The 21,071-nt window shown below is 44.3% G+C and overlaps 1 protein-coding gene across 6 annotated transcripts in view; it reads left to right on the forward strand.

Annotated features, from left to right (window-relative positions):
• Positions 1 to 21,071, forward strand: part of kif3b (kinesin family member 3B) — a 60,988-nt gene that overhangs the window by 18,394 nt on the left and 21,523 nt on the right. For all 6 annotated transcript variants that reach the window (XR_005461423.1, XR_005461424.1, XM_038803389.1 and 3 more), the window contains 4 exons: positions 6,580 to 6,681; positions 10,279 to 10,401; positions 15,454 to 15,572; positions 17,647 to 17,763. Coding sequence is in view for 4 of the 6 variants with exons in the window: in XM_038803389.1 (XP_038659317.1) it covers positions 6,580 to 6,681; positions 10,279 to 10,401; positions 15,454 to 15,572; positions 17,647 to 17,763 (461 nt within the window). In the remaining 2 variants the exon portion in view is untranslated. The remainder of the gene's footprint in view (positions 1 to 6,579; positions 6,682 to 10,278; positions 10,402 to 15,453; positions 15,573 to 17,646; positions 17,764 to 21,071) is intronic.

Genomic DNA, 21,071 nt, shown 5'->3' on the forward strand with positions numbered 1-21,071 from the left:
ATATTGAAGCGGGATAAAGACCCCGTGCAGTGCGGGTCCTACAGGCCTATCTCGCTTCTGAACGTGGATGCCAAGTTGCTGGCAAAGATCCTGGCAGCTAGAATAGAGGATTGTGTGCCAGGGGTAATCCATGAGGACCAGACGGGGTTCGTGAAGGGGCGGCAGCTCAACACGAACGTGCGGAGATTGCTGAATGTAATTATGATGCCGGCAGTGGAGGGGGAGGCTGAGATAGTGGTAGCGCTGGACGCGGAGAAGGCATTCGATAGGGTGGAGTGGGAGTACCTGTGGGAGACGTTGGAACGGTTTGGGTTTGGGGAAGGGTTTATTAAGTGGGTGAAGTTGCGCTACTCGGCCCCGACGGCGAGTGTAGTGACAAACGGGAGGAGGTCGGAGTATTTCGGGCTCCACCGAGGGACCAGGCAGGGATGTCCCCTATCCCCCCCCTACTTTTCGCACTGGCGATCGAACCGTTGGCGATGGCACTGAGGGGTTCAGGGGGGTGGAGAGGACTGACTAGGGGAGGGGAGGAACATCGAGTATCGCTGTATGCGGATGATCTACTGCTGTACGTGGCAGACCCAGAAGGGGGAATGCCGGAGATAATGGAACTATTAGCAGAGTTTGGGGACTTTTCAGGGTACAAACTAAATTTGGGCAAAAGCGAGGTTTTTGTGATACACCCGGGGGACCAGGGAGAGGGTATTGGGAGACTCCCCTTCAAGCGAGCAGGAAAGAGCTTTAGGTACTTAGGGGTGCAGGTGGCAAGGAACTGGGGGACCCTCCACAAGTTGAACTTTTCCAGGCTGGTGGAACAGATGGAGGAGGAATTTAAGAGGTGGGACATGGTACCGCTGTCGCTGGCGGGGAGGGTGACGCCAAAATGACGGTCCTCCCAAGGTTCCTGTTTTTATTTCAGTGCTTGCCCATCTTCCTCCCTAGGGCCTTCTTCAAAAAGGTGACGAGTAGCATCATGTGCTACGTGTGGGCGCGCGGCACCCCAAGGGTGAGGAGGGTCTTTTTGGAGCGGAGTAGGGGCAGTGGAGGGCTGGCACTACCCAATCTCGGGGTATTACTGGGCGGCAAATGTGTCAATGGTGCGCAAGTGGATGATGGAAGGGGAGGGGGCAGCTTGGAAACGAATGGAGAGGGCGTCCTGTGGCAACACAAGCCTGGGGGCCCTAGTAACGGCACCATGGCCGCTCCCCCCCACGAGGTACACCACGAGCCCGGTGGTGGCGGCCACCCTCAAGATATGGGGGCAGTGGAGGCGACACAGGGGGGAAATGGGAGGTCTGTTGGCGGCGCCAATAAGAGGGAACCATAGATTCATCCCGGGGAACATCGACGGGGGATTTCAGAGCTGGTACAGGGTGGGCATACGGCAACTGAAGGACCTGTTTATAGAGGGGAGGTTTGCGAGCCTGGGAGGGCTGGAGGAGAAGTTTGAGCTCCCCCCGGGAAACATGTTCAGATATTTACAAGTGAAGGCATTTGCTAGGCGGCAGGTGGAGGGGTTCCCCCTGCTCCCCAGTAAGGGGGCGAGTGATAGGGTGCTCTCGGGGGTCTGGGTCGGAGGGGGGAAGATATCAGACATCTACAAGATAATGCAGGAGGTGGAAGAAGCATCAGGGGAGGAGCTGAAAGCCAAGTGGGAAGGGGAGCTGGGAGAGCAGATAGAAGACGGGACGTGGGCGGATGCACTGGAGAAGGTCAATTCTTCCTCCTCGTGTACGAGGCTGAGCCTCATTCAATTTAAGGTGCTGCATAGAGCTCACATGACGGGGACAAGGATGAGCCGGTTCTTTGGGGGTGAGGACAGGTGTGTCAGATGTCTGGGAAGCCCAGCGAACCATGTGCATATGTTCTGGGCATGTCCGGTGCTGGAAGGGTTCTGGAAGGGGGTGGCAAGGACGGTGTCGAAGGTGGTGGGGTCCAGGGTCAAACCAGGATGGGGGCTTGCGATCTTTGGGGTCGGGGTAGAACCGGGGGTACAGGAGGCTAGGGAGGCCGGAATACTGGCCTTTGCGTCCCTAGTGGCTCGACGAAGGATATTAATTCAATGGAAGGACGCGAGGCCTCCAAGCGTTGAAACTTGGATTAACGATATGGCGAGCTATATTCAGCTAGAAAGGATCAAATTTGCCCTGAGAGGGTCGGTACAGGGATTCTCCAGGCGGTGGCAACCTTTCCTTGACTTTTTAGATCAGAGATAGACGTTCGGGGTCGTGGCAGCAGCAACCCGGGGGGGGGGGGGGGGGGGGGGGAGGGGGCAGCAATGGTCGTGGGGGGACATGCACGACTGTAACGCGGGCAAGTCTGCTCGCTGCTCATGTCTGAAACTGTAGGCTGCCTTGTTTGTTAAGTTGTTGCTTGGGGGGGGGGGGGGGGGGGGGAGGACTGGTGCGAGCGAGAGGGCGGGCGAGGGAGGGATATTTGCCTAGAGGGATTGTGTTGTAAATAATTTAAAAATTAGTAGGGGTAAATGTTTGTATGGAAAAACTCTTTCAATAAAAATTATTTAAAAAAAAAAAATTATTGCTCGGTTATTATGCCTATTATAAAGGACTGTTCTAAATAAAAGGTAAAATAATTTTTTTGTTAGAAGTATCTGCCTTAGCTGCTAGTAAATACAACTACTTGATCAGGGTGACTGGTGTTGCAAAACTTTCCTTTTGGTGTCTCCCCATTTTTCTCCCCCGAATCCTATTTTATCAAGGACAATAAAATATATCATTTATTTAAGTGAGTAAGACCCCTAGAATCCATTGGCCCTCCCCAATTTATTGTTTTATTACTGGGCAGTGAACATTCAAAAAATATTGTTGTGATTCGGCAATCCCGGGTCTATTTGGGGACCAATAGAACCTCGTTCCTGCACTACCTGTACTCTTTTTGCCATAGTTACTGCACTGTTTCCTTTTTTCCCTGTTAGATTTTCTTTAAATGTAGTGGTGGTCTCCTTCCTTAGTATTTGGAAACAGCATTTCAAGCTCCGTTCCTTGTCTTCGCTAGCCCCTATTTGCAATAATCACCTTTTCCTACCTGTTGGGCGACATTTAAATCTTGGGAGGTGAAGGGTCAGGAGCGGTTTGGGGACCTGTTTGTGGAGGGGAGGTTTGCCAGTTTCAGGAAGTTAGCTGTTAAATTCCAGTTGCCCAATTCCAGTCTTTTCAGGTATTTCGAAGTTTGCCATTTTTCGTGTAAAGCTTTTCCTTTCCTTTAGCACCACCCTCTTCCTTTAGCACCACCCTCTTCCCTGATGAAGAAGATTCTGACTCTGGCTCGGCTTGATGGGTGGTCTATTTCGACCTCTATGGTCATACCCCTTCATCGGATTCTGCACCATTGAATGGTGTGAGGGTGAATTTACCCATTTTTACTGGTGAAGTGTAGAGTGAGGCCCTTGTAAGGTCAACTCCACATCTTTGTGTGTTCAGCTGAGCCTGATTCAGTTTAAGATATTACATAGGATGCACTTGACTAGGGCAAGGATGAGCGGGTTCTTCCCAAGTGTTGAGGATAGGTCACTGTTGATCACTGTTCTCGTGGGCCGACCAACCATACACGTTCTGGTCCTGCCCCAAACTTCCAGGCTTCTGGGCTTGATTCTTCAATACCATGTCAGAGATACTCCATGTGGATTTAGATCGGTGTCCGCTGGTGACCATATTTGGGGTGTGAATATCGATTAGTTGAAGGTCTCCCACTCCGCCCAGTGCCTCTGCTTAGCTGGGTGACTTAATGTCTTTCCTACATTTGTAGAAAGTCAAATTCACCATCAGGGAGTCGATGGAGAAGTTCTATCTCGGATGGCAAGCATTTATTTCAATTTTTAAGGAGTTCGTCAGCAACAGTTGTTAGGGGGTTTAGGTTAGTTTGAGATTTAAGTTAATTAGGTATGGTGTAGTTTTCTCTTTTTGTACTTTTATGTTTGATTGTGATGTTTTGCATTTTTTTTCTTTTTGCTTGTTCTGGCTTGCATTGATTATTCTGAAAACATTTTTAATAAACAGATTGATTATTCTGAAAACATTTTTAATAAACCGATTTTTAAAAAATTTTTTTTTTTTACCCAATTAATTACCTGGGCAGCACGGTAGCACAGTGGGTAGCACTGTTGTTTCACCGCTCCAGGGCCCCAGGTTCGATTCCCGGCTTGGGACACTGTCTGTGTGGAGTCTGCACGTTCTGCCCCTATTTGCGTGGGTTTCCTCCGGGTGCTCTGGTTTCCTCCCACAAGTCCTGAAAGACGTGCTGTTAGGTAATTTGGACATTCTGCATTCTCCCTCTGTGTACCCGAAAAGGTGCTGGAATGTGGCGACTAGGGGCTCTTCACGTAACTTCATTGCAGTGTTAATGTAAGCCTACTTGTGACAGTTGAGATTACTTTACTTTATTTTATAAATGCGAACATAGGAATTTTATGATGGAAAACAGTGACAAGACGTGCATGCAGACCTAAGATTCTTTAAAAAATATATCGTTTCCCATTTGAATTGCACGTTGCAAATTAGAAAGATGGTCACTTTTCTACCCTCTGCTGTGCTGCCTTTGCTCTAACTTTTCTTCATACTTGTATTCTTTTTCATACTGTCTCATGCTGCGAGAGGTGCGAAAGAGGAACACCCACTTTAGAAAGGAATGGAGGTGGAGTGGCAAATCCAGCTCTGCACAGGGATAATTTTAGTATGAGAAACATGCGTGGAGATGGTCATGAAGGTCAGCCTTGGTTGAGAGGAGGGCTGTTCGGAGCAGTGATTGAGGGTCAGCATTCTGCCTTGGTATAAGGATATGTTAAAAGCTAATAATCTGGCTCACAATTGAGATTATCAAGAGCCAGTAAACTTGGAATGGAGAAGGGGGTTTCAGGGGAAGAAGAGTTTGAAGGATTTGTAATATGCTTCAGGTACAGGGGCTGGGGAGGGGTTAGAAAGTTGCTGCATTGGAGCTGGCGTGACAGTGGCATGAGACATTGGGAACTTGGTTTGATGGGATTAGGATTTGATGCTAATAGTAGCACATGAATTGAGTACATGTTCACAATTATACAGGTGCACATTCACATCAAGCATAATTTGTTGTTTTAAATTACAACAGACTCTCATGGAATTCCAAAGTCTCCTATTTAATAAAAATATAATTGGACTTAGTCATTGCAAATCAGTGGCCTGTTGACAAATACCTCACTATAAAACTGCATATTCTCGGAATCACTGAAAGCTACATTAGTGAAAATTGAAAAATATTGATGAGTAATTTGATGCATTTGTCGCACCTGATGTTGTCATTGGGCGAATTATCGACTAATAAATATTGCTTTAATTATTGGAAGTTTGAAGTAAAAAAGAAATATACAGCAGGTGAGTCAGCATTTCAGAGGTAGGCCTTCAGCCAGAACCACTGTTTCTTCAGCAGCAACAACTTTGGTTCATGTTGAAAAAAATCCTCAGGCACTTTACAGAAGCACAAAAGTTAACATTGAACCAAAAGAGACATTTGGAAGAGTGAGTAAAGTCTTAGAATGTTTTAAGAAGGATGTCAACGGCGAAGAGGGAATAGGGCTGCAAAAAAGTTTAGCAAGGACATTATAGAGTGTAGGGTCAAGACGGCTGAAGCATGGGCAGTACGGTGGCGCAGTGGATAGCACTGCTGCCTCACGGCGCCGAGGTCCCAGGTTCGATCCTGGCTCTAGGTCACTGTCCGTGTGGAGTTTGCACATTCTCCCCATGTTTGCGTGGGTTTTGCCCCCACAACCCAAAGATGTGCAGGCTAGGTGGATTGGCCTTGCTTAATTGCCCATTAATTGGAAAAAAGGAATTGGGTACTCTAAATTTTTTTTTAAAGACTGCTGAAGCACAATCGCTATTGGGTGGAGCAATGGATATGGAAATCATAGACTAATGATCCATTTATTTATCTCCAACATTCTGACTTTGTTTGACTTTTGTTTTGAAGTAGGGGAAGATACAGGGTATGGAGAGTGGAATTAGTTTTAGATTGATGTCGTACAAAGTCAGCACAGACACGTTGGGACAAATTCCCTGCTGTGAACATCTCTATTTCAATCATTCTATTTCAATCATCCTATTTCTGCAGGTTTATTTTATGCTATTGAGTGATGCAGTATAGAACAATTGCTGTGGGCATTTGCAATTAAAGAAACCCTTTGTAATTCACTAATGACGTAATTACTGAAAACTTGAGTTTTGCAGTATTAATAATCCTGATCAGCTAACCAATTTTGTTTTCATTTTTGACACATGGCAAGTTCCTAACTTAGTTTTAAATGAAATAAAAATATACGTAATTCAAATCAATGCTACCAAGAATAAACCCCTATTCGGAAAAAAAGTATTATTTACCTTCAAATTTGCGTACTTCTCAATATTATTGATGCTAAAATATTTGTAAACATTTAGTAGAAAATTAGCATCTAATAGTTTTCGGGTCTTGAGTTTCAAAGAATAGGATAATAGATAGATGTTCTCCATTTGGAAATTACTGGTGAATATTTGTGCATTGTATTTACCCACGGCTGAATGGTAAATAATTATATGTTAATGCTCCAAACAATAGGCAATGGAAAGCAAACTTCTGGTCGGAGGCAAGAATATTGTGGATCACACAAATGAACAGCAGAAGGTTCTCGAACAGAGGCGTCAAGAAATTGCAGAGCAGGTAACTCAGGGTTGACAGCAAAGATTTGAAAGCAAAATACCGCTGGTTCTGGAAATCTGAAATTAAACAAGAAATTCTGGAGGTATACATCCTGACCTGTTGAGTGCTTCCAGCATTTTCTATCTCAGCAAAGATTCAAAACTGCTTGAAGTTAAAATTAGAAGTGAACTGTTATAAAATGTTTAAGATTATTTTCTTTGGTTGCTTCCCACAAAGTCTAAACTGCATCTATAATATCAGGATAAGAGCATTTTTGATTTAATGTGCACTGCTTTGGTTTCATAACTGCCTAATTGGAGGAAATTATTTATCATTTCTTGATCAGTAAAAAGTGAAATGGCCCGTAATTGCATTTTGTGTCGATGGCAGATGTGGTAATAGTCGCATCATTTGCCAGACTGTGGAGTTCGACTAGAAGGCACAAATATTGTGGTTCACAGGAATGAACAGCAATGGGTTCTGGAAGAGACATAACAGTTCCTTTAAGTATTTTATTCAAGTTTTCTGTCTCTTCGAATTAAGCTTAGCCGTATTTTTAAAAAAAGATGATTGGGGACTTCCAGTGTTGGCATCTAGAAGGAGGTCGCACGCAAAGTAACTCTTGTCAGACTCCTTGGTTTTTGGCCCATTTAGCCCGGTTCCCGTGGGTAATTAGTGGACAGACCCGCCCCATTTATCACCTTTTACAAGAAAATGTCAAAGACCGCAAAAAAGAATACTGGAAAGAACATTACGAGTGGTAGCCCTTCAGGGGAATTTGGGAAAGTGCGGAGTCCATTTGGAACGAAGATGGCGGAGGCAAGCTTGATGGGTGGGGCTGCACATATTGTGGTGGATAAGCTGAAGGAGATAATGGCGGTCGAATTTGAAAGACAATCCAGCATTTTGAGAGGCAAGGGAGGGAGATGATGGAGACCCTCAAAAAGTCGGTGGAAAACACTTTGGGCCCGATTAAAGGAGGCATTGGGAAACACCTCAGAGACAATGTGGGAGCATGGTGAGGTGTTGAACGAGTTGGAGGAAACCCTGTGACGACACAGTGACCAGATAGCCTTATTGGAAGCTGAGCTATTGATGATGGAGGATAGGAATAAGAGCCTGAGGGCTTCAGTCGAGGACCTGGAGAATCGTTTGAGGAACCTCAGGTTCGTGGGGTTGCCGGAAGGGGTGGAGGTCCCGAAGTAGACTGAATTTTGTTATGATGTTCGCAAAGATTTTGGGAGAGGGCGATCAGGTTCCCCCTTGAGCTAGACAGGGCCCACCAGTCGCTCTGTTGAAGCCACAGGCGAATGAGCCACCACAAGTGGTGATAGTGTGCTTTCATAGCTATCGGATGAAGGAGAGAGTCCTGAAATGGAACAAAGAAAATTGAGAGGTGAGGTGGGAAGGCAGCAGTATTCGAATATACCAAGATTGGGCAGCACGGTAGCACAAGAGGATAGCACTGTGGCTTCACAGCGCCAGGGTCCCAGGTTCGATTCCCCGCTGGGTCACTCTCTGTGCGGAGTCTGCACATTCTCCCCATGTCTGCGTGGGTTTCCTCCGGGTGCTCCGGAGTCCTCCTACAGTCCAAAGACGCGCAGGTTAGGTGGATTGACCATGTTAAAATTGCCCTTAGTGACCAAAAAGGTTAGGAGGGGTTATTGGGTTATGGGGATAGGGTGGAAGTGAGGGCTTAAGTAGGTCAGTGCAGACTTGATGGGCTGAACGGCCTCCTTTGCAGTGTAATGTTCTATGTCGCGGCAGAATTAGCAAAGAGGCATGCAGCCTTCAACAGGGCAAAGTCAGCTCTGTATAAGAGCAGTGTGCATTTTGGTCTGGTATACCAAATGAGGCTGAGTCATGCACAATTCCAGAGATGATTTCTTCGAGATGGCGGAGGGTTTCATTATAGCACAAGGACTTGAACTTAACTGAAGTGGCTTGAATAGATTTTTATGGTGGTGGGATGGGTCTGTTTACGGTTGTTGTATTATTTTTCCTTTTTGTGTATAGATATGGTTATTTGAAATTTATAATGTTGGAGAAATTTGGACATTCACTGTCTTACCCGTTCAGACTTGTTCATATATCTGCAAGTTTGCAATTTTGCGAAACGGATCTTTCCAGCATTCCCTGAGCACCACCAACCTTGTTGATGGAGTGGGTGCTTCCACTTGTAGGGTCGGAGGTGAGAAGTCCTTTGGCTATCTAATGAAAGGATTATGGTCGAAAATGCAGTATCAGTAGAGATGGTTAAGGCCAAGTGGGAAGAGGATTTGGGGCTGGTGCTGCAGAATGGGGTGTGGAGTGAGACCCTTGGAGGGTTAACTCCATGTCCTTGAGTGTGAGGTTTGTCAATGTAGGATAAAGTAATGTACTGGGCTCATTTGATGAGGCCTAGGATGAGTAGGTTTTTTTTGGGGGAGTGGAGGACAAGTGCGAGCATTGTGGGAGCAATCCTTGAGTGTGAGGTTTGTCAATGTAGGATAAAGTAATGTACTGGGCTCATTTGATGAGGTCTAGGATGAGTAGGTTTTTTTTGGGGGAGTGGAGGACAAGTGCGAGCATTGTGGGAGCAATCTGGCCAACCATGTGCACGTGTTCTGGTCGTGTTCTAAGCTCTCGGGGTTCTGGGTCTTCAGCACCATGTTGCCGATTCTGAAAATTGAATTGGAGCCTTGCTCCTTAGTGGCCATATTTAGGGTGTTAGACCTGCCAGAACTGCAGGCGGGGCAGGGGCCGATATCCTGGCCTTCACCTCACTGATGGAATGGAGGTCAGCTTCTCCACCCAGTGCCCAAATGTGGCTGGGGGATCTGATGGAGTTTCTATACCTCGAGAAAGTCAAGTACACCTTGAGGGGAGCAATTGAGGGGTCCTATCGAAGATGGCAGCCGTTTACCTTGTACTTCAAAGAGCTGGTCACCGTTAGTTGCTAAAGGAGGAGTAGCACGGGGAGGGATTTGGGCGGGTTGGTTCTTTTGTTTTCAGTTGGGGAGGCATTTATGTTTGGGGGTGTTTTGTTTTGGTGTGTATAAAATGGAAAACGTTTGAATAAAAATATTTTAAAAAACAGATTATTCAGGTTATGCGCTGTCACAACAATTAGTCTGAAACTTCTTCGTGTTTTCACTCCTGATTGGCATTAGAGAGTAACCAATCACTCTCTACCTTCCCAATTAAGTTGATGTCTGTTGTGTTCTCCCTTTCTTTGCCGCCAACCCTGAGCCTCAATTAGCTGTCAAATACTGCGTGATGTAATAGAAAGATAAAGAGGCTGATTATAAATAAAGACAGCAGATATTTATGAGAAAAATATCAATGCGTGTTTGGGCAAAAGTTCACTTTTTAAAATATATTTTATCCGCCAAGCCTCCACAGAATGAAGTTCTGTCTAGAGGTATTGTAGATTTTGGGCACCTTTTGTAATATTTCCTGATACATTTTTTGTCAAATTTTATTTAATGATGCACCTACCTCTCCTGCACCTTGAAATGTTTTACTGCATTGAAGTGTTAGTGTGAGTTATGTTCTTGAGAAGCTCATGTACAAATTGAAGGTAAGTTATGAAACTCTTTCCTCCAATGTCTTATGTTCTGACTGTTTTCTGTTCAGAAACGCCGGGAACGTGAGATGCAGCAGCAAATGGAGACTCAGGATGAAGAGACACTGGAGCTGAAGGAGACCTACAGTTCTCTCCAGCAAGAAGTGGATGTCAAAACTAAGAAGCTGAAAAAGGTAACATTAGTTTCAACGTTCTGGGAAAACAAATGTGAAACTTTAAAATGCAAGCCTCAAAGAGACTGTAGTCAAATGTGAAATCAGAAGTGTATCCATAACCAGCAAATTAGCATGTTTGTTGCTTGTAGTTATTAAAATAGTAGGCAATTCTCGGCCAGATTCTGACCATCTGAAGCTTTAAAACTTTAACACATCCAAGTAATTTCAGTACTTCAAATTGTAAGGGAAATTAGGAGAGGAAGGTTCTTAAACCCAAAAATAAATTAAATGGTTGTGCTTGCATTGTCATTCAACAAATAATCCTGAAAAATGGGAGGGCTTGTTATCAATCCGACTGCCCTATCCCACCAACAAGAGCTTCTAACCTTAGCAATCCTTTCCCACCCTAGTGGTCTAATGTGTGTTTTTGTGTGGAAAGAGTGATTCCACATTGCTCTCCTGCATCTTCTAGCAGTCTGCTCATTGGCTGAGAATGCGTGCATGAAGATCATTGACCACAGCTATGAGGCTCACTTTGCTTCAGAAGAAATTTGAGGTCTTGAAAGAACAAAATATTGTTCAACAAAATAACTTTGCAAACAGAGCATCATCTGTATTCCTACCCCTTCATCATCTCTTTTTTGCTTACTCAGATTTCTTCCACTACCTTTGGTGAAAAAGTAGTTGTCAATATCTTTATAATCCTCAATTCCCTTCTTTATTTGATAATGAAGCTTCCTTTTTAAAGTTCAGTTGACTCCAAATTAAATATCTCTGGTATCTGTTCTGTCCAACATTATCTTATGGGCAGGAAATGCATTTTTCCAATTCTGCAACCCTGATTGAATTTTATACTTGTGTCCTCTATTCCTATGTTCCAACTTCCAAATTGAACAGCTCACTTAATTCAACCTTTTTATAGTTTTCAATATTTTGAAGACTTGCATCATGATCATCGGCATCTACTGATGAAAGGAACATTCCAAAAAAGATGGACAGGAGAAGATTCATCCTGAATCACACAAATGTGGTGACCTAAGCATCTCAATGAAAGGGATCAAAATGACTTATTGAATTGGAGATTGCCCTGCAAATACACCCTATCTCGCTGTTCAGCCCTGGCTTTTTCTTGAAAACATGCTTTAGTTATTTGAACCTATCTTCCTGTCTTAGAATAATCTTTATTATTCTTAACTGAATCCTTCCTAACATTTTTGAGGTAGGGTGGCAAAAAGTGTCTGTACTTCAGAATTGCTATTTTATTAATCTGTGCAATGTTAATCTGATTAATGTTATAATACAACTCCGCAACCTGTTCATTGATATCTGCATCACACTGTCCAGTTATTTTCAGGGTAGAGATTCTGAATCACTTCCAAATGATTTTCCTTTTCTTCATCTGCCTATGGATTCGTAATAGATTTATTTAATGTGACACGTACTTGGTGTTCCTTGTTTCTTTGCATCTTTCTTAAGTAACAGGGAGGCGATGGTATAGTGGTATTGTCATTGGACAAATAATCCAGAGACCCAGGATAATGCTCTGGGAACCTGGGACCCCGCCAGGGCAGATGGTGGAATTTGAATTCAATAAAAGTCTGGAATTAAAAGTCTAATGACGACCATGAAACCATTGTTAATTGTCGTAAAAACCCATCTGGTTCACTCATATATCCTTTAGGGAAGGAAATCTGTCAGCCTTACCTGGTCCGGCCTACATGTGACTCCAGACCCACAGCAGTGTGGTTGACACTTAAATGCCCTTTGGGATGGGCAATAAATGCTGACCCAACCAGCGATGCCCACATTCCATGAACGAGTAAAAACAAAAGTCCACGTTAAAATCCATCTGCTTTTCTTAGTCCACCTACTCAGTTAGTTTAGGCCTCTTTCGTGTATGTTAACTGCGTGCATGTAAAATTGGAAACAGTTTTGTGATTAATAAAAGCAAAATCATCTCTGGTCTGGTTAAGATCTCTAATTCACACACAAATGAAAGCTTAGATATTTTATAGTATATATGTTTCTCCCTGACAAACCATTGTGGTAAATTTATTTTGGCACAAAAACTATTGGTTGTAGTGCGATGATTTTCATAATTTTCAATTTATGACCGCTGTATTAATCAACTTAATATTTGTGTAAAATCGTTCTAACACTTATAATTTTGTCATAAAATAACTCAGGGCAATAAGTAATCTTATAGTAAACTTGTGATAGAGGTTTGCATGTTACTATTATGCTTCTTGTTAAAAGATATAGAAACTAGTAATTGCACAATAATTGGTTTTCATAATTGTTTTTCTAGAAAATATTTTATTGAGGCATTTGTAATTTTAATATTTTTAACATTTTAAACAGAGATCCAACAGATGCAAGAACCCCACAATAACACACCCAACTCCCCCCATCCCTAAACCTTAACTACCCATACATTAGATTCCCTGCCTTTACCCGTCCCTGCCCCCCAGCTGACAATCAAGTTTCCTTGAAGAAGTCGATGAACGGCTGCCATCTCCGAGCGAACCCCTTAAAGCGACCCCCCCTCAGGCTCCCGGATCTTCCAACACTCCAAATATTGCCTGGACTCTGCCCTTCCAGGACCTCTGACGTGATATCGGAAAACCCCTGCCAGAATCCCCTCAGCCTCGGACACGCCTAGAACATATGTACATGATTTGCAGGACACCAACCACATCCACATCCACCTCCACAAAAAACCTGCTCATCTGGGCCGCAGTCATATGAGCCCTGTGGACCACCTTGAACTTGATCAGGCTTAGCCTGGCGCACGTCGAGGATGCATTGACTCTCTTCTGGGCCTTCTCCCATAACTGATTCCAACTCCCCTCCCAGCTCTTCCTCCCACTTCCTCTTCACCTCTCCGATTGGGACCCCTTCCCACTCCATCAGTTCCTTGTATATTTCCGAGACCCTCCCCTCCCCAACCCCTGTTTTAGACAATACCCTGTAGCCCCCTTAGTGGGAGGCAAGGAAAGCTCAGGACCTGCCCCCGAACAAAATCGCGTACCTACAGGTACCGAAACCTATTCCCACTCGGTAACTCAAACTCCTCCTCTAGCTCCTCCAGGCTCGGGATGCCCTCCTCAAAGAAGAGGTCCCCAAATCTCTCAATTTCTGCCCGCTGTCACCTCCCAAAGCCCCCGTCTACCCCCGCCCCCCCCCACCCCGAACAAACCAGTGGTTATCACAGATTGATGACCACAGCGAAGCCCCCTCCAATCTCATGTGCTGCCTCCATTGCCCCTACACTCTCAGGGCTGCCACTACCACTGGGCTTGTGGAGTGCCGAGCTGGCAAGAACAGCAGAGGTGCTGTTAACAAAGACTTCAGATGCCTTGCAAGATGCCTCCTTCACTCGCTCCCACACCGACCCCTCCCCCACTTGCCATTTCCTAACCATTGATATATTAGCCGCCCAGTAGTAGTTAATAAAGTTCGGAAGGGCCAAGCCCTCCTTCCCCCGTCCCCGTTCAAAAAGGACCTTCTTCACCTCTGGGCTTTCCCGGCCCATATAAAACCCAAAATCGCCACATTCATCTTCTTATAAAATGCCTTGGGAATGAAGATTGGAAATGAGGCTAGTTTAGCACAGGGCTAAATAGCTAGCTTTTAAAGCAGACCAGCAGCGCGGGTTCAATTCCCGTACAAGCCTCCCCGAACAGGCGCCATAATGTGGCGACTAGGGGCTTTTCGCAGTAACTTCATTTGAAGCCTACTTGTGACAATAAGCGACTTTCATTTCATTTTTCATTTCAAGACGCAGAAACATGAACAGCAATCTCAGGAGGACTGTCATTTTCACAGTCTGTACCCTCCCTGCCAGTGACAGTGGGAGCACGCCCACCTATGCAAGTGCCCTTTCAGTTGCTCAATCACCCTGCCTAAAATTAGTTTAGGAAGCTGACCCCAGTTCCTTATCACTTGAATCCCCAGGTACCTAAAACTCTCTCCCACCACTTTGAATGGCATCTCCCGCAGTCTCCTCTCCTGCCCCCTTGCCTGGAACACAAAAACCTCATTCTTGCCCATATTCAGTTTGTAACCTGAGAACCAGAACCAACCAAATTCCTCCAGTATCCCCATAATTGCTGCAATCCCCCCCCCCCCCCCCCCAAACAGGTCTGTTATATAAAGGAGCAAATCATCTGCATAGAGCGAGACCCTATGTTCCACCCCCCCCCCCCCCCCCCCCCACTATTCCCCGCCAAGTGTTCGATGTTGTCAGCGCCAAACCCAAACCTTCCCAGGACATCCCACAAATACTTCCAGTACACCCGATCAAAGGTCTTTTCTGCATCCATGGCAACCACCACCTCGACCTCACGTCCATCTGCAGGCATCTAGGCATTATTACATTTAGGAGCTGCCTAATGTTGGACGTCAGGCATCGTCCCTTAACAAATCCCGTCTGGTCCTCTCCTATTACTCCCGGAACACAATCCTCTATGCCTGTGGCCAAGATCTTTGCCAGCAATTTTTTATCTACATTCAACAGGGAGATTGGTCTCCACGAGCCACAGCTCTCCGGATCCTTATCCCGCTTCAAAATACGGGAAATCGATGCCTGCGATAACAATGGGGGGAGCACTCCCAGCTCCTTCAACTCATTAAAAGCCTTTACCAGGAGCTTTCCTAACAGCCTGGAAAACATTATAAACCTCCACCGGATATCCGTCTGGTCCCGGGGCTTTACCCGATTGCATCGCCCCCAATCCGTCTATAACATCCCCAAGCCCAATTGGGGCACCCAAATCCTCCACCAACCTCTCATCTATCCTTGGGAACTCCAGCCCTCCCAGAAATGGTTTTCATAATTTTCCTGTGCATCTGAAGATGTTGCGTTAGATTAGATACTGTAGTCACAAAGAATTTAAGCTGACAATTACTGCTCTCAACATTCTAAAGTGTCACTCGGTATAATTTTGTTGTATGGTCAGAATTCAATTTAAGGAAGCCTTTTTTTCAAAAACCAGTGCTAGCCCAGTGACTACTTAGAACAGTCTGATTAATCTTGTGTTTAGTAGTTTAAACCGTTTCTTCTGTTAGTTATTTGCTAAGCTCCAGGCAGTAAAAGCTGAGATTCATGATCTGCAAGAGGAACACATCAAAGAACGACAGGAACTGGAACAAACACAGAATGAACTAACCAGGGAACTCAAACTTAAGTATGTATCTGGTATTGGAGAAAAATATATTTCAACTCCCTTCTTTAACTATCATATTATAAAATTCTTCCAGTCAGTCATTGGTTGTTTATCATAGATTTGTTTGCTTGATGCACGCTGTCATGTTTGCAAAATTCATTGAGCTCAAAAACTGAATTACTCCACTGGTCTGGAGGAATGAATCATGAATTTATCTGAAGACTATGGAGAGATGGTGTAAAATAAAGAGTAAAACTCAAAAGGAGGTGCAGGAACAAAGGAACCTTGGTGTATATGTGCTTAAGTCATTACAGGTGGCAGGGCAGGTTGTGAGCAACTAATAAAGCATATATAGTATCTGAGGTTTTATTAATAGGAGCATTGCGTACAACAGTAGGGAGGTTATGTGCAACCTGTATAGGACACCAGTTAGAACCCATCTGGAGTACTGCATCCAGTTCTGGCCACCATACCTGAGGAAGGATGTGGAGGTATTTGAGAGAGCACAGAGGAGATTCACAAGAATAATTCCAGGAAAAAAATCTGTAACTAATAATAATAATCTTTATTGTCACAAGTAGGCTTACATTGCAATGACCTTACTGTGAAAAGTCCCGAGTCGCCACATTCCGGCGCCTGTTCGGGTACACAGAGGGAGAATTCAGAATGTCCAAATTACCTAACAGCATGTCTTTCAGGGCTAGTGGGAGGAAACTGGAGGAAACCGACAGACACGGGGAGAACATGCAGACTCCGCACAGACAGTGGCCCAGCCGGGAATCGAACCTGGGACCCTGGCGCTATGAAGCCACAGTGCTAACCACTGTGCTACCTATGGAGAGGTTGGGTATGTTTTCCTTGGAGAAAAGAAGACAGGATATTTGATTGAGGTATTCAAGATCTTGAAGGGTTTGAACAGGGTAAATAGTGAGTAAAATCCCACTCCGGGTCCGTCACGAACTAGAGGGCATAGATTCAAAATAATGTGCAAAAGGAGTGGAAGTGATGTGAAGAAAGATTTTTATCATCCAGAAGGTGGCTATAGAATAGAATCACTACAGTGCAGAAGGAGGCCATTTGGCTTATTGAGTCTGCACCAAACCTGCAAAAGAGCACCCTACCAAGTCCCACCTGCCACCCTACGTCAGTAACCCCACCAAAGCTTTTGAACACACAGCCAATCCAACCCTGCACATCTTTGCACTATGGGAGGAAACAAGAGCACCTGGAGGAAACCCATGCAAGCACTGGGAGAAAGTGCAAATTCCACACGGATAGGCACCCAAGGTCGAAATTGAACCCAGGTCTCTGGTGCTGTGAGGCAACAGTGCTAAGTACTGTGCCACCGCGCCGCCCCTAGAGTTTGGAATGAACCTCCTGGGAGGCTGGTGGAGGCAAATCCAGTAGAGGTATTCAAATGGAATTTGATTTCAATCTGAAAAGGAGAATGTGCAACGTTATGGAGATAAGGCAGGAGAGTGGGACTAAGTAATGTTATTTCAAAGAGCCAGTGCAGACATGGGCCGAATGGCCTCCTGCACTGTAATGGTTCTGTGATTCTGTTTTAATAGCTTCTGAATTTATTGTGTTAACTTAAAGCTAAGTTAAAATGAAAGTATAAGAAAGCTGACCTTATTTTCTTTGGAAAAGAAAACATTTTGGAAGGATCTAATTGAAACTTTCAAAATGATAATGAAATTTGACATTGATTCAGGAAAATTGTTCTTTATAATGGAAAGATTAAATAACAGGCAACATGTAGACAAAAAAGTGGAAGGGAGCTGGACAGAACAGCATCTTCATTGCAAGGATAATAGGATTATGGAGTAATGGTTGAGTAAATTTTAGGAAGATTTTAATTTCTGATCCCTAAAAGTGATTTATCTTGTCTCCCCTCCTCCAAAGTTGTATTAGTTGTTGGTAATTGCTTTGTAATGAAAAATTCTAGTGAGAATGATCTTGCACATAGTTGGATGTATACATTTCTTGTTATTATTCATGGGTACTGAAATAAAAGTCTGTTTATTTTACATTGGCTTGAAGCTACTCGTTCACATAGGTCTGAACAAAAAACTACTGTTTATTTTATTTTAAGGCACCTTGTGATTGAGAACTTCATACCTTTGGAAGAAAAAAATAAAATAATGAACAGAGCTTATTTTGATGATGAAGAGGACCAGTGGAAGACCCAGCCAATTACACGAATTGAAGGGTGTGGTACAGTATTTATACTTGCATAGATTTTCACAGAATTTATAGTATGGAAACCATCTATTCTGTTCACCTGTTTGTGTCAGTGTTTAACCTGTTTGTGTCAGTGTTTATGCTCTTCCCGCACCCCTTACCCTTGCCTCCTCCTACCCTCCTTCATCTAACCCTATCTGAATTTCCTAATAATCTTTTCCCTGTCGTGTATGTATCTAGCTTCCCCCTGTGACTTGTCCTTTTTCAGGAACCGACAGACACTAAATGACTAAGTGTCATTAGAATGACTAATTGAGCGATATCTTTCCTCTTCAATCTTAAATGTCTTCCTCTCTTTAAAAAAAATTAGAGTACCCAATTAATTTGTTCCAATTAAGGGGCAATTTAGCATGGCCAATCCACCTAGCCTGCACATCTTTGGGTTGTGGAGGTGAAACCCACATAAACACGGGAGAATGTGCAAACTCCACACGGACAATGACCCAGAGCCGGGATCGAACTTGGATCCTCGGCGCCATGAGGCAGCAGTGCGTCTTCCTCTTTTTTGATCTGTTCTTCTTCTGTCATATTGCCTCTTTTTGTCTCACTGGTGAATACTGAGCCAAAAGGAATTATTCCCCAATACTGCTTTTTCACTATGTGGCTAACTTACTGTTACAACTTTGAGTTTGCCGCAGAGAAAAGGTATGGAAGTGCCCACACTCTGGATTTTTACAAACACGATGAGAGGCTTTATTCAAGATGTTGCTCATACAATCTAAGATGGAGAACTGAAGCCCATGCACTCTATGTTTAGGTCACTACAAACCATGTGATGCTTTACCAGCAGGGATGTATTCTCAGATGCATAACACCTCCCCCTTTGCTTCTTCAGTACAATGAACACTGCATAACATTATTATAACAGTCCCACTTATGCATTATCTCTCTACATCTATACAACAGTCTCTTCCTTTTGGGTTGTATTCAAAGCTCTTGGACTGGCTACTCGCAACCTTGGACACGTCCTCTGTTCCTTAAGTAAATGGTACTTCCTGGGAGGTTGCTCCAGTGTCCATCTCTAAAGGTCCTCAGAAACAAAATCTGCACTTATCTCTGTGTGCAGGCTCTGTTCCAAAGTATACCTGTGTAAATTTTCCACAGGAAATACATTAATGAGAAGTTTCAGCGATTTCACTTTGTCAAGCTACTAGCTGGGCAGTATGATGCTCATAGAATTTACAGTGCAGAAGGAGGCCATTCGGCCCATCGAGTCTGGACCAGCCCTTGGTAAGAGCACCCTATTTAGCCCACACCTCTACCCTATCCCGTAACCCAGTAATCCCAACTAACCTTTTTGGACACTAAAGGGCAATTTATCATGGCCAATCCACCTAACCTGCACATCAGGGGCTGGTTTAGCACAGTGGGCTAAATAGCTGGTTTGCAATGCAGAACAATGCCAGCAGGACGGGTTCAATTCCTGTACCAGCCTCCCCGAACAGGTGCCGGAATGTGACGACGCTGGCCTTTTCATAGTAACTTCATTGAAGTCCTCTTGTGGCAATAAGCGATTATTATTATATTATCTTGTACTATTGGAAGAAACCGGAGCTCCCGGAGGAAACCCACGCAGACCCGGGGAGGATTTGCAGACTCCGCACGGACAGTGACCCAAGCTGGGAATCGAACCTGGGACCCTGAGAAGCAACTGAGCTGACCATTGTGCTACCGTGCTGCCAAACTTTTTCATCGTCTGTCTGTACCGTGTATGATATTGGACCTGTCTTTGCTTGGATCACAGCAGGTACCCGTTTCTCATTGGTGGTGTAGCCTCTGGCTCGCACTCGCTCTCCTTGATTGAATATTCACTTTTTAAAGCTTTGTTCTCTCCGAGCAACGTGGTGATGTTTGTTTTAGTTTGACAATCTCAGAAGTATCAGGTGGTATTAACAAATCAAACTGAGTTCAGTTTTCTCCTGAGCAGCAGCATTGCTGCTGAACTCTTGTTGCGTATGTGGTGTTCCAGTAAGACATTAAGAATTTGTTTATTCTTCTTGCCAATGTACTTTGGTCCTTCGATGTCTTGATGGAATGTTTCAATGATGGAATGAAACATTCGGCTAACTTATTTGTTGCAGAAAGTACAGAGCTGATGTGACGTGTATACCATTTCACTTCAGGTATACAAAGTGAGCCAAGTACCATTGTCACTCATGACCTGCTCTGGGGTTGCAAATTTTGTGAATATTTCGACTAGCTTCTCAGTTATGGTTGTAGATTTCATGATAATGTCTTATGGCCACCTAGAATGTGCATCCACAATCGCGAGGAACATGTGGCCTTCCACTAGACCAGTTCCTTTTAGGTGTATTCTCTGCCGTGGCTGTGTCGGCCATGCCCATGGATATAATGGTGGAGTGTACTTTTGCACAGGATTGAAATAAGTACATGCCAGTTCCTTTATCCTGACCACAGCAGGATGTCCCTCGTGTAGTTGGTCAAGCACATTACTACGCAAGCACGGAGGATTAATCACACACATTCCCTATAATAAAACTCCATTCTGGACAGTCAACTCAAGTCTTCGTGTGATGTAGGGCTTGAGGTCAGGATTTTTCCAGTGAACATTTGACAGGGTTACTTTTTGGACCATGACCATCACCTTCCCCATCACTGCATCGGCTATTCTCTAGCTCTTGTACGTGAGATGAAGTCACAGGTACATTATCCACAAGTGAGAAATGCAGGACTTCAGACAAAATATTCTTCAGGGTCATGCTGCAATCTTGACAAAGCATCAGCATTTGCATGTTGTTCTGACTTGCTAAATATCGTACCTGTGTGCCAACCATCTGTGTAACCTACGAGCTGCTAAAGAAGGATATGTTTATATGGCCCAGAGATTGTAAGAATAAAATAACATCCATAAAGGTAATTGTGAAACCTTCTGGCCCCAAAAATTATGCTCAAAGCCTCTTTTTCTAGCTGTGCGTAATTCGTTACCGCATTAGTAAGAGTTTGTGAAACAAATGCTATCAGTCTTTCCTCTCCTGAAGATATTATTTACGAGACAACTGCACGAAACCCATAGGGTGAAGCACCTCGAGCAAGTTCTAACTTCAGCTTGGGATTGTAGTGAACCACCAGCTCAGATTCTGTAAGGCATCTTTTATTCATTATATGCACTTTTCCATTCTTCTGACCAGTCCCATGTCTGTTTGACACACAAGTGTATAAAGGCTTCAATAATGTTGCAAGGCTTACAATAATAATTGATCAGTCCTAAAAACGACCGTAGTTGTATCACATTTTGAGGACATAGTGCTTCTAAGA

Source organism: Scyliorhinus canicula, chromosome 7 (genome assembly GCF_902713615.1).
Source record: "Scyliorhinus canicula chromosome 7, sScyCan1.1, whole genome shotgun sequence".
Classification (NCBI taxonomy): domain Eukaryota; kingdom Metazoa; phylum Chordata; class Chondrichthyes; order Carcharhiniformes; family Scyliorhinidae; genus Scyliorhinus; species Scyliorhinus canicula.